Source organism: Pteronotus mesoamericanus, unplaced genomic scaffold (assembly GCF_021234165.1).
Source record: "Pteronotus mesoamericanus isolate MK-2021 breed Mesoamerican mustached bat unplaced genomic scaffold, CSHL_Meso_final scaffold_85, whole genome shotgun sequence".
Lineage (NCBI taxonomy): Eukaryota > Metazoa > Chordata > Mammalia > Chiroptera > Mormoopidae > Pteronotus > Pteronotus mesoamericanus.
This window is the reverse complement of record NW_026555329.1, coordinates 22,344,131-22,358,761: the sequence shown is the minus strand read 5'-3', so window position 1 is coordinate 22,358,761 and position 14,631 is coordinate 22,344,131. Positions and strand designations below refer to the sequence as shown.

At 40.5% G+C, this 14,631-nt stretch overlaps 1 protein-coding gene across 2 annotated transcripts in view; it reads left to right on the top strand.

Moving 5' to 3' along the window:
- The window catches only part of CDK14 (cyclin dependent kinase 14), a 537,382-nt gene that overhangs the window by 388,880 nt on the left and 133,871 nt on the right, over positions 1 to 14,631 (top strand). For both annotated transcript variants that reach the window (XM_054564177.1, XM_054564178.1), the window contains one exon: positions 449 to 512. In XM_054564177.1, the coding sequence (XP_054420152.1) occupies positions 449 to 512 (64 nt within the window). The remainder of the gene's footprint in view (positions 1 to 448; positions 513 to 14,631) is intronic.

Below are 14,631 nucleotides of genomic sequence, written 5' to 3'. Positions count from 1 at the left end.
TTGGAAACTTAACGATGCTCAGACGGAGGATGTGACATGAGAAACGACAGAATCCTTAGAACTGTTCAACGACGAGACATCCGATACTGGCGTGAAGGACAAAAGCTCATGAAAGAATCATGAGGGACAGGGACATACCTTATTCAGTTCCATGACGACAAGCTTATCATTTGGGTCCTAAACTTACTTATTAAGTTTGGAGTTGATAAAATGCAGCTGATATAACTTGTCTTACCTCATTTGGCTGCATTTGTTAAAGCACAGACATTCATCTTGGGTGGCTTGTTAGCCGGGTTTGTTTTTTCCTGAAATAAAACTCCTGGCACATGATAATGGAAAAAAAAAATTCAGAGTTTCATCATATGCAGTGTACTGTTTTCTACACTGGAGATTTTCGAGTGCTTTGGAAATAATAAGTCTGTTTCCACAATTTCCTGCTCTCCACCAGGTTCTTGGAACGCCAAATGAGGACACTTGGCCTGGAGTTCATTCTTTACCACATTTTAAGCCAGGTATGTTTCGTTAATTACAAATGACTACATGCTTCCTATATGCGAAGGCTGAAGATATAAATGTTACCCCTCAAGCTAATATATTACCTTGAAAAATTCTGGTTACTTTTGCCATTGTGTATTCCACCTGCTAGTGGACTTGTCCTTTTATTTTCACAAATTATTTGTCTGTAAAGATAAAAATAAGTGACATCCCTCATGATGAGAGATTTTCATCCTGAGGGAAGTACTTCATTTGATTTGACAGGCTAATCTTGAAGTAAGCCTTTATTTTATCATCATTTAGACTAGCATCCATGTCTATAAAAACAAAATTTAAATTGGGGTGTGACAATGTGTGACTTCTTGTTCTAGTACTAAGAAAAGTATTAAATTGTAAAAAAGGAAAACATCGCATTTTGATTTCTTTTTTAAAAACTAGAAATTTTATGGTCGGCTTATTTGAGTTTAAACATGTGAAATGTTCTGAATATCCTATAGTACAGCTTTCAGTCTTTTTTAATGTAAAATATTTAAACACCCAAACCAGAAAATCTGAGAGAAAAATGCAGAATTTATAAAAAATAAGCTGTCACTTTTTTTCTCACCAGTAGGTGGCAGTCAAGAAACTTTCAATTTTAATAATTAAACTAAACAGAAGAATCTAAGACTTGGTCTGTTTAACTCTTAGAGGAGGGATGAAAGGTTTCAAATTGGACATTTAATAAAAATCAGTAGAATGAATTATTGTAAAATGATTCGCTTTTTAAAAAAATGTTCTTGGTTACAAAACATGCATTATAAAATGCAGACCCACCATAAAATTACTGAAAGGGATTTTATGGGAGAACTAATAGTTCATTATTTTATGAGGGAAAAGAGCTATGAATAATTACTGTTATGGGAGCCAAGTATATTCGTTTTCTCCTCTTCCCTTCTTTTGGGGGACCATCAGGAATAAATTATCAATCCCAAAGAATGACTGAGTTAGGAAACTATTTTTATTCTTAATATTTTTCTTCTGAAAGTATAGTGTACTAAGAACTCTTTTATTTTCTTCAGTGCCCCAAGGACTCTTTGTACTTTCACTAAATTTTTTAAATAACTTCTATGTTCTAAAAGACTATAGCAACTTAACGATTTAGATGGATTTTTCCCTTCTTTTTTTTTAAACCAAGCAAGAATCATCCTCTAACTGCTCCAGTTGTCCCTCGGGAGTCTGAGTGAGAACAAAGCTCTTTATAAATATTCCAAATGTGGCTCTTAAAGGTTAGCTACTGCATGTTAGTATCTAAAATATTAAGCCCTAAAGAAATGAAAAAAAAAAAAAAAGCGGGGGGCCTGGCCATGTCGTGTAGTTGGTTAGAGCATCGTCCTAATATGCCAAGGTCGTGGGTTCGATCTCCAGTCAGGGCACATACAAGAAGCAACCAATGAATGCATAAATAAGAGGAACAACAAATCAGTGTTTCTCTTTCTCTCTCCCCCTCCCCTTCTCTCTTTCACTTTCTCTTTCCAAAATCAATAGATAAAAACATTGAAAAAAGTAATAAGACAAAAGAGAACATGAGAAAAATTTAAATCAGTAAAGATATCTGCTGAAAGGAACAATTGAGGTAGCCATTTGTTCTGCCAAGTTTCTGCACTAGAAAACATCGAGTAATTTGTTTATTTTGGTGCAAATACAATTTATCTTCATTAGCAACGTGCAAAAGCATTTATTAAATGTGTCCTGGGAAGTAATATGATGTAGTGGAAAATAAGCTAACAGATTGGGAACTTCATGAGATCAGAGACTGTGCATAATACATATTTTGGTGTTCAACAAATGTTTATTGTCCTGAATTATATTGATTAAAACAGACATCAGTTCTGTGATTCTTCTGATAGACATACATAAATATGTGTTTAAATTATTAATGTTATGGATAAGTGTCACTACAAATGCCTAATACATAATTGGTAATGGGGATTCAGAAGAATGACATGTTTAGATGGTGTAAGGCATGGGAGCTGACAGACAAGAAAAGACCTTATGGGCAAAGCCTGGGGCTTGAGGATGAGAACAGATGTGGTGAATGCTTCCTGAGTTGGCTTGAGAGACATCAAGGGAAGACAGGCTAATAGACTGAGGCAAAGGAAGCCAATCTATGAGTCCTTTCATGCAGCCCAGGAACTAGATCATCTGGGGGTTCTAGTCTCTGCCGCCTGGACCTCATACCCCAGAGGAAGAAGACGCACATTCCCAGAGGAGAAAGTATTAGTGGTAGGGTCCGTCTGTCCTACTGTCCTACCCTGACTCTCCACCTTCTTTTTTTAACCCCAAGGAGTGCCTTACAAAATCTGAGGGAAAACCAAAAGTCTGAGCCATGAGGGCATACTTTGTTTAATAGACTCTTTTTTGGAACAGTTTTGGTTCATAGCGAAATTAAGCGGAAGGTGCAGGGATTTCCCACACACCAGTGCCCCGCCACATGCACAGACAGCCTCCCCGTCATCGGCATCCCCACCAGAGTGGTATGTTTGTCACACTGATGGGCCTTCATGGACATGTCAATGTCACCCAAAGTCCATGGTTTACATTAAGATGCATTGTTGGTGTTGTATATTCTATGGGTTTGGGCAAATGTAAAATGACATGTATCCACCATTACCGTATCACACAGAGTAGTTTCCCTGCCCTGAAAATCCTCCATGCTCCACCTTGGTATCCCTCCCTCCCCCTACCCCCTGACAGCCACTGATCTTTTTACTGTCTCCATACTTTTGCCCGTTCCAAACAGTCATACAATTAGAATCATACAGGATGTTGCCTATCCAGACTGGCTTCTTTCACTTAATAATATGCGTTTCAGTTTCCTTCATGTTTCCTCATGGCTTGATAGCTGATTTCTTCTTAAAGCTGAATATTCCATTGTCTGGATGTTCATGTGTTCATTCACCTACCGAAGGACAAGCTGATTGTTCCAAGTTTGGGCAGTTATAACTAAAGCTGCTATACGCATCCATGCACAGGTTTTTGTGTGGACGTAAGTTTTCCGTTCATTTGGGTAAATACCAAGGAGTGCGATTGATAGGTCAGGCATGTTTTGCTTAATTTCTGAGTAGGTAATAAATTTAAGTAATTCAAGATATCAAACAATGTTAAAGGAAGTGTGGTGCAAAGCCTCCCATCTACCCACTTCCCCAGAATCACTGCCCCAACCACAGGCCCCACTTTATTAGTTCCTTATGTTTTTCTTTTTATGTAAGTGTAAGAAATTATAAGTATATATTTTTGTGTTTCTCATGTTAAACACAGTTCTCGGTCTTGCTGTTCTTGCTCAGGCATCGCGTGGGGCTTTTCACATCACTGCTAGAGGAGGCCAGTGAGGCTTCCCTCTGCCCTTACAGCCGCAGTGCTTCCTGCCGTGGGGATCTCACCTGCTCCCTGCTTACGGAGGTCGGGGTTGTTCCTAGTGTTTTGCTATTATGAATTACCGTAAGTAAGGTTAAAGAGTGAATGAGCATATACGGTTATAATTTTGAACACTTCTGGCAAGTTGTCCAAAGCGGTGGTACCAGTCGGCTCACTGGTGTTACCAGTGAGAGTGCTGGGTGGTGGAGAGGCCTGCGGAGGAGAACAGAGCGAGAAATGGGTTCAGGCAGTGCCAGGGAAGGGGTGATGTGCAGTTTTAAATTGTGGATGTGAGCAAGGAAGACCCTGTTGAAAAGATGACATTTGACCAAAGGGTATGAAAGAGTCATCAAGGTATTTGAGGGAAGAGCTTTGCCGACAGATCCAGTACAAAGGCCCTAAAGTGGGAAGAAAAGGGTAGAGAATGAAATCAGAGGCAACAGGGGCTGGGGCAGGTCATGTAGGGTCTTGAGGGCTACTAGGAGTCTTCGTCATTTATTCTGAATGAGATAGAAAGCTCTGGAAGGTTTTGACCAAGACAGTGCATGATCTGGGTGACGTTTTAGTAAGCTCACCGTGGCTCTTGTGCTGGAATGGGGGCAGGGCAGAGGCAGGAGACCAGTGAGGAGACTAGCCAGGAATGTAGGGCAGAGGTGAGGGGCTGTGCCATGGATTCAGCATCTACCTTCTCAACTTCTCTGCTTCAGCGTGGAACTTAACATGATTTCCCCCTGGAAAAGCATAGCAAAACTGGAGCAATATTGTAGGAATTGTTAAAATATTAAAAGAACAATTAGATAACAACTGTACTTTATTCATTAGTATTTAGCCTGTACATATCTTCTTCTGTTCTTACATTTATGGTAAATTCCTTAACCTCAGCTTATTCCCTCAGCAACCAGGCAGCTGGGACAGAGCACGGTTGCTTAAAACAAGTAAATAATGCACACGCGTGTGTGTAAGTGTATGTGCACTGCATATAATGAGCATGAACTTGAGAGCTGCTGCTTGTCCCTCGTTATTTTCACTTAAATTTCTCTTAAATGAAACGGGATATGGGTCTCTTCCATCCTTGAACCTGATTTCTTTTCCTTCACCTTCTGGGTGCTGCGGTTTATGGTCTCAAAAGTAGGGGTGTCCCCCACTCTCTCCTCCCTTCCTGCGCCCCTCTCCACTCTTGTACTGGAGCACTTCTTTCTGTCTCTGTCTTCAGGATGCTTGCTGTCACCAGTAGGCAGTAGGTTACACTGTGGTACTCTTAGCACCCAGTAATTGTGTCACCTGTGACTAGTCTCAGGCCAAGCCCCATTTTCTAACAGAAAGTAAAAGTCCATTTTTAAATTAAGACATTTTCCTTTCACTGTGTCATGGTTACTCATTAATGAGATGCTTTTACATAATGCTTTGTGCCTCAATTTCCTCCTGGAATAGTCAGGGTTGGCCCGTGGGAGTCATAGGGTTCCTTCCCGGCCTGCTTCGTCCATCACTACTTTATGCTGATAGAGGCAGCTTGGCTTCCATACCTCTGGGGAAGCGATGCCTGAAATTATTTTTATAAGACTGACTTGACATTAATTTTTTCCAAAACACATCTTTCCTACATGGAAAGTCAGAGGGCTTGTTGGAGCTTTGTGGCACTGCAGTAACCCTAGATCAGGGCAGAACATAGGTAGACATTTGCTGTTGTCCCGACAGGTAGAGTCAGGGGTTGAGGATTCGAAGAAAACTTTGGGATTTCCTGCTGTCAAGGAAAACCCCAGGGCTGCATTACTTGGGAGCTGGGAACGAGTGAGTGGTGTTTGCGTTGTGCCATAAAGGAAATAAATTCTTTTTCTATTACAGTTTACATTCAGTATTACTTTGTATTAGTTTCAGGTGTATAGCATAGTGGTCAGGCAGTCATATACTTTACAAAGTATTCTTCCTGATGTTTCCAGTACCCACCTGGTACCATACATAGTTATTACATTATTATTGATTATATTCCCTATGTGTTCTTTATTGACAATTAGTTTATAAAGAACATATCAGAAAAGTAGAGAGGATCTGATCTCTGTATTTAGTAAAATACATCAGACTGCAACTATCGCTTTGTATAAAATAGTTTGTCGTTGAAATAGCATGTAGATTTTGTGTCTGATACTTTTAATCATTTCTTAAATGCTTTCAAGAAAGGGGCATTCAACAGCTATTTAATGAAAAAGTATTATTCAGGAGTTTAAAAAAGAAAGGCACTGAAAATTCAGGGGGGAAAAATGCTCCTAGATCAGAAGGCATTAAAACTAATGAAATTTACACTTAGATAATTCTATTTTCTCAAATCAAGCAAGAGAACAGAACATTTTAAAAGTGATTATGTTATTCCTAAGAGAAGGTTATCTAATACAAAAGGCTGTTTGATTAAGGAAAGTTGGATGAAGAAGACTGTCTTACAATGAATGAAGTGAGATAAAAACAGAAGAATTTGCCATTGGAGGCAAATTCAGAATGGTAGTATTTTACACTTTCTAGGCCCCGAACTAAGCCCACAGACACACTGACCTTGAAGGCAGCAGTTAAATGTGGACTTAGTTGTTCTCAGGCTTTGTAACAAGGTGAGAAACTTCTCCTCAAGGCCTACCTGTTCGCAGGCCTGGCTGAGGCCCCAGAACTGAGTAGATCCAGACTCCTTAATTCCAGAGGGAAGATGAAAACTATTTCAGAAGTAGAATACTGTGGTGATAAGGGCTCACATTTTATGATGTATTTTATTATTTACAAGGCAATTTAATGCATTATCTCAATTGGTATTTAAAATAACTCTGAGTCCTTATAATGGTATTGCCCTAATATCATTATCCCATTGTACAGACTAGGAAACTGAGGCTCAGAGAGATTGTGGGGCTTGCCCAAGGCTACATCTCCAGTATGTGGCAGAGCCAAAAATCAAAACCAGGCCTTTCCATCCCCAACCTGGAGTCCTCACTGCTGCCTGCACCTCTCTCTAAGCAGCTCCCCTGACTGCGGATAGAGAAGCACGAGGGGGGACTGGCAGGCTCTTCTCAGCCCTGCCTGGTGGTGCCTTGACAAAGGTCTGTGACTTCTCGTAGACACTGGAACCCACTCTCTACCTGCATCTTCTTAAGGCCTTTAAAACTGTGCTTCAGAAAAATTGTCGCCTCCAGAATGCCCTCTGGGGACGTTTAGTTACACAAGTGCAGCCCTTCCTACCTCATGTGGAAAATGCCCCGTTTCAGGGTTTGCAGACCTGAGGAAATTTGAGCCCTTAGCCTCTCTCTCACTCTGGGCTTTCCCCTAATGTTTGAGAAAGTGGGAAAAGCTGCGGAAGCCGCAGAAATCGTTGGGTGGGATGGTCAGTGCAGGCAGGGTGAGAACAGGGTGTCTTTGGGCCATGATGTTGCCCGGCTCAGACCACACCTGTGGTTAGGGGACACCTGGGGCCATGCAGAGACATCTTCCTCACACTTCTAGAAGGATCACATCTGCTCTACACAGCTCACAGAATTCCTACAGAAATTAAATGATCTCATCTATTTTTACATTCTCTTTATTGATTTTTATTTACTTACACTCTTTTTAAGAAGATTTGAGCTAGGTAAATAATTGATATAAAAGTGCTTTTAAGCTGTTAAGGGCATTAAGTACAGAATAATAATTTGTACCATTTACACAGTGTTCTCTGTCTGGTACATCCTTTCTCACTTGTCCTTTATGCTTTACCTCAAGAGTCATTTTTATGTCTTTATTTTATTTTTTATGTCTTTTTAAAATTGATTGATAGCAGCTATAATGGTCATGGGTTACATCTGAATGTACAAGAGTGTAACTATGTGATGGTTATAAAATGAACTTCAAAAATTATGTAAATATCTGACTCAGCTCAGATTTTATTGCCAAAAACCCTGTGGGACTGCTTGACCCAAAGCTTAGGAAGGACGTTTCGCCCTCCCCGCCCCCACCAGCCACACCCTTCTTCAACTGTGCCGCGTTGTGAAAAAGCCATGTAGTTAGTATACGCATGGAATAAGTGAACTTCATAGAGCAGAGGAAGTAAAAAAATAAAAAAGGTAAACATGACAGGAGGGGCAGGGTGTCATTACTGTCATGCTTTGTGATTGGGACAGTTGTGCTGGGAGATCACGGGTGGCTGCAGGCTGGGGAGGGAGCGGGACACCGGGAGGCCTCGCTTCAGGCAGCCGTAGGGGTGCTTCCGGCTCACTGGGTGCCGCAGCGTCGCAGGTGCTGAAGGTCCGTTGTGCACAGAGTAGAAGAAGCCCTTGCCTTTCGGAGCCGGTGTGCCAGCCGGGTGAGACAGCGACAAATTGCACGTTAGTGAGGCTGCAAAGAAGTGTGACCGCAGAGGGAGCAGGAGAAGATTCAGAGGGTCTGGTCCAGAAAGGCTGACGTGAGGAATTCAGATTTTATTTGAAGTGTGAAAAGATTCATTGGAGGGTTTTTGAGAAGAGGAGGAGATTGATGTTTTATGTTTTCAAAAGGACCTCGTGGCTACAAAAAGTCACGGACCTATTGAGGAGATGGAAGAGGCTTCATCTCCTCTTGATTAGGGTCCCTGCCTACAGCTCTGAGTTGACAAAGGTCTATAATGGCAGGTCCTGGCTTGGGAGAAATTATTCTCACTCCAGTTAGCAGTAATGTCGTAGACATCAGGACATTTCTCCCCCCCATAGGTCCATAGTTGACGCAGGATTTGAGGGAAGTCATAGATATGACCAATGCCATAATAGGAAAATAAGAAATGGCCAAAAATCTTGATAGTCACTCAAAAATGTAAAAGACAGCAGTCCTTTCTTGTTCATAGTTTGGTTTTTTGCATTTCAGTTACCTGTGGTCAACTGAGGCTCAAAAACATTAAATGGAAAATTCCAGAAATAAACAATTCATAAGTTTTAAATTGTGCGCAATTCTGTGTGGCATGGTTAATTCATGCTTTGTCCCCTCTGTCCTGCGCTGTCCTCCCCAGGCTATGAATCATCCCTTTGTCCCATGTATCCACACTGTGTATTTCCCCTGCCCATTAATCACTTAGTAGTTTATCAGCTCAGCTGTCCTGTAATGCAATGCTTATGTACAAATAACTCTTATTTTACTTAATAATGGCCCCAAAGTGTAAGACTAGTGATTCTGGCAATTAAGAATTGCCAAAGAGAAGCTGGAAACTGCTTCTTTTAAGTGACAAAGTGTGCATGTATAGGAAAAAAAACAGTATATAGAGGATTTGGTACTTATCCATGATTTCAGGCATTCACCAGACCCTGGAACATGTCCCTAATGAATAACAGGGACAGGTGTAACAATTCAATTCTTCCCCAAAAGATAGACCTATGTGTGGAATTATCTTTAGGATTATAGGAATCCATTTCAGTGCAAAGCAGAGACTCTATGTATGGACTTTCTCTGTATCTACGTAAAGAATTTTACATTTATTTTCACTAGGGGACATCAGTAATGATGGAGACTAGCTGAGTGTGTAGGAAATGCCAGTGAAAATGTAGCAGTAAGATTAAATTTTCAGGGAGAAGTGAAGTTCTCATTTCAGCCTGAACAACAACAACAAAAATCATAGGAAGACTGGTTTCATATTCCTACTCTTAGAGTTTTGTAAAATTCAGTTTGGTAGTTATGCAAAGTTCATCTCACCAAAGTTCACATTGAATGCCAATCACTAAATAAAGACTCCTCTGTCTCTTCAATAATCCTACTCCCCCCACCCCGCCAAAGAGGATTAAAGTCCTTGTATACTGTCCAATTCGTGGAATTCGATTAGTATCATATCTAAGAAAAGAATTACAGTTTTAGTCTAAGGGTGGAGATTAGAATTAAATGAAGACATGGATAATTTTCAAGGTACTGAAAGAATTGTCTTCTCCTTAAAAGTAGAACATTTAAGTTGTTACCCTTGGCATTACCATAAACCAGCCATACACTTATTGCTTTCTTTAATTTGTAACCTGATGTATTATATTTATACTGCTCACAATTCATGCCAGCAAATGTATAGTTAGAAACTATGCATTGCAAAAAGCCCTCCTCTCTCCTGACCCTGAACTTTTAAATATCTTCCTAAAAACTTATAAAAAATTAAGATCTCAGGAAGGAGGACAGGGGACTGGACGTTTAAATATAAAACAAGAAAACTTGATTCCTCTGTTCAAGTTGGATCTTGACAACAGTACCTCAAGTAGGAAACTGTCCCCGATGAAGGAGAGGAACTCCACAAGTTCAAAGCCTTGTACAATTGACCCTCCAGAGCAGTGATTCCATGCCACTATGACTGAGCAGGTGAACCAACAGCAGGAGGAAAGACGGATTTTCTCTCCTCTGTCTCTGGGACACTGGAAGCATGGCGTTTATAATTTGATAATTTGTGTAAGTTTTTTGCCTTTAGAAATTCTTAAAAACACAGAATAATGACAACAAATTTAAGTGCTGGTTGGTGATGGTATTTGCATTGTACAGTTTTTCGCTGTTTGCCAAGTGCTTTCGCATGCATTATCTCAGGAGGTTCTCATTGGGGCAGGTAGGCAGAAAGATGGATGAAGCTGAAGGCTATTGAGGAAAAACCAACAGTAGGGTTCAAGGTAGCCCTGGGCCAGAACCAGACAGAGTAGTCAATTCTACATGATAGTGCTCATAACACACCACTACAAAGCCAGCTCCACATGCCCCTAAGTATCTGTGAATTGCTAATGCCTGTGTGGTGAGTTGGTTGGCTGATCTCTGGGGCTCACCTCAAAGCTGCAGGTTCAGTTCAGGTCGTTCCACACAAATGTCCTTGGGACAACAGATGCAGAAAATGCTCTTTTGTGACAAGGGGCAGGCCCATCACCACAGGCACATTTCAAGCCCTGGCTGGTAGCAATACCACTAAGATCCCATCATTTACACAAAATATCCGTGGGGCAGAGAGAAGTATACCCCACTGGCGACGGTGAGAAAAGGGGAGAGAGGAAATCTTTAAATGTCCCATACGAGGTCTTCTACTTAGGGGGCTTCTTGGCTATTCCAGGCTAAAATAAATGAATCAAATTCATTTCTGTTTAAAATGAGGTTGACTTTAAAACCCTTTTAAGCCATTATCATTGGGCTTCTGCTGCAAGATAAATGCATGACAGTGGAATAATAATTCTTATGCTAATAGGTGAAAGAAAAAAACAATCTTGGTTTCTGCTATTTAAGAGGCAAGTAATGTTTTAACTGCTGCCCCTCCCCCCCATATTCAAGTCAGACCAATAGGGTGATAAACTGGCTCATAATAATTAGCTCAGTTGTAAAATCTGATGAAATTTTCTTCCCTTACACGTGTCCTTGACACAGCCCTTTCAGACACCTTTGTAGCTAACAGCCAATAATGTCTGCAAAGGAGATTATTGTAAAAGGACATAAGTATGTATGTACACAGATGCTTTTGCCTCTAAAGCCAGCTTTGTAAACCCAATTAATAATCTCTTGACTGTAAAAAAGGGCAGTTGATGGTCTCTCAGAATGCCAGCCCTCGCTCTCCGCCGGAGCTTTAGAAGCACAGCATTACATATAAGGAGTTAGGAAAGCATCTGCATGTCTGTAATTTTTATTTGTTTCTTTAACTGTTGCCTCAAGATGGATATTTAGGGTAGCTAAGCATTTGCCCTCCCTGGGGTAATAATGCTTTTTATATCTCGCATGTCTGCCATAACTGTACCAGATGCTCTGTTTTTCAAGCATATTATTAATACAGTTGTGGTAGTAATAATAGCTAACAGGTATTGATTGTTTATTATGTGTCAGGCACTCTTACTAGCTCTTGAGATGCATTTTCTTACTGAACATTCATAGTTAACTCTTTGAGGTAAGTACTGCTATGACCCTCTATGTAATATAGGAAAATTGAGGCACTGAAAAATTTTGGGGGGAAAAAGGTTAACTAATCTATCTAAAGTCACTAGAACTTGGAAGACATTTGTCTGGCATGTCCTATGTACATGAGAAGGATTTGTTCTAGACTTAAAAGGATGAGACACTTGAAGAATGTCGAAAGTGTTGGGAATAAGAAGAGTGTTGTTTGTGTGCTTTTTTTTTTTTCTTAATAGACTTTATTTATTAGAGAAGTTTTAGGTTCACAGCAAAACTGAGCAGAAGGTACAGAGATTTCCCCTATGCCCCTTAGCCCCCCACATGCCCAGGCTCCCCCAACATCAACATCCCCCACCAGAGTGGCACATTTGTTATAACCAATGAACCTATATTGACATCATTATAACTCAGAGCCCATAGTTTGCATTAGGGTTCACTACTGGTGTTGTACATTCAGTGGGCTTGGTCAAATATGGGATGACACGTATTCATCATTATAGTATTACACCGTGTAATTTCACTGCCCTAAAAATATCCTCTGTGCTCTAGCTATTGCTCCTTCCCTCTCCCTTAGCCCCTAGCCACCACTGATTTTTTTACTGTCTCCATACTTTGCCTTTTCCAGACTGTCATGTAGTTGCAAGTGAGTATTTTGTTGCTGGTTACAGCTTTGATTTGTTTGTGCTCCTTATGTGTTCCAGCTCTTTGGTAACGGTAGACTGGAGGCACAGTCCCGGTTCAGCCCCTTCATCAGGGCCTCAGGCAACGACCTTTCTAACGTCAGTTTACTTTCTTGTAACATGAAGTGGTTAGAGTGCCCGATTGCTGGGGTCCTGACTAGCTCACACTTCCCCCAAGAAGGTTCTGAGTGCTGTCTCTGATCTGGTCTCTTTCCCCCTTTGCAGAATTTGGATGGAGGGGTGATTGAGGATGCACAAAGAGTGAGACACAAAATCTCCTTTCTCCATTCTTTTCCGGGACCTGTAAAGATTCGTTCTCATTTGTCAATAGTACAGTTTAGACTTTAATAAGTGTCTAGCTGATTAAACTTTACCTCCCTAGAGAAAAATGTCTTTGGAAAGAGAATTATTCCCTAACTTTTAGATTGAGAAAACTGTGGATAATCTGAAGACCTCACCTGAGAATATACACTCACAAACCCACATTTGTATGTATAGTAGAAAAACCAAATGCTGTCCCAAGTCAGAGTTGAATGAAGATAGAAGGATGTTTCTCAAAGTTGCTCAAAGATGACTCATTTTACAGTGCACATCGTTGGTAATTGAAGAACAATTTGCTGCAGCTGGGCCGGGGCGGGGCGCTGCAGTCTCCCGTTTTCAGGGCTGAAGGTGGCTGTTGGACATTTGAGGAAGCCACTCGGGGTGACAGCTACAGGGCAGTGCAGTTCTGTTCAATGTTGCTATGTCACAGCAGAGCCTCTCACTGATAACACTAGAGCTGTGTCATATCTGTCATATGTTCTGGGGATATCAAGTATTTTAAAGCTCTGATTTGCAACTGTACCATTTCTGAAATGCCCTGTTTGGATCACTATGCTGTTTTGGAGCTGAGAGATCTAAAATCTGCATATTTTTGAACAAGCTTAGCCTTCTCTATTTGGGGTTAACCTTCTGCTGTACATGAATTCTGCTTTACTTTGGTTCTAAGGACTATAATGGTTTCAATCCAGCTTTCTTGTATCTGATGGGAATATCAACTGATACTGTTGATTTGGTTTTCCTAATAAATATTAAAAGATAACATCTTGTGAATGCCTATAAATATAAATATAGTTTTCTTTTATTGATGGTCCCTTAGTATGGGTTCCCATGATTTATTGTAGGCTACTTATGACCATGTATGTTTTGTGCATGCTTCTATCCATAGTGCCTAGAACAGTGCCTGGCAAATAGCAGGTACACGATAAATATTTGTAGAATGAATAAGAGAATGAATGAATGCTCATGCCTTCTGTCCCAAAGGATTGAGGGACATTACCTACTGCATAAACCACTAACTAGGGTGGTTGTCTGAAATGTGGCCAGAGTGATTCGTGACTGTGTTCATGGTTCACCCTTACAAAGAACTGAAGCCTTTTTCTTCTGCTGAAGCACCCTGGAGAAAGGCTTCAGGTTCCACACCTCGGCCAGGTAATAGGATGCCCACAGTTCTTTGCTTACATTGTTACTGCTTGTAACAGGGCAATGAGAAAGAATAAGTGCAATTATTTAAATGCAGAAGAATCCTAAGGAATTTAATTGTGAATAGTAGAATATATGTTGTAGAGCAGTGATTTTCAACCTTTTTCATCTCATGGCACACATAAGCTGATTACTAAAATTCTGCGGCACACCAAAAATTATGTATTTTTTGCTGATCTGACAAAAAATAGGTATAAGTTTGATTCATTCACACCACATGGCTATTATTGTGTTGGCTATTGTCATTTTTTAATTTGACAGTCTAAAGGAAAAGAGGTCAGTATCCCTGACTAAATAGTCAAGTATTGCAAGTTTTAAAAATCCTTGTGGCACGCTGGTTGAAAATCGCTGGTTTAGAGGAGTTAATTATAAAATACAAGGTCTGTCCATAAAGTATGCAACCACATAATATGAAAAATAGAAACATTTATTGAAGAAGATAGAATCGAAGATACAGGAAACATTGTACATAGGACAATGATGCCTCACCAATGATGTCCCTTTCAAAGTAGGCACCTTGGGACCTCACACAGTTCTCCCAATTGCCATCAGCCACCTTTTGGTATTTTCCTGAGTGTCATCAATAGTCTGAAATTTCTTCGCTCTCAAAGGCGATTTTAGTTTTGGGAAAAGCCAGAAGTCACACGGCGCCAAATATGGGCTGTAGGAGAGCTGAGTCACCTGGGTAATT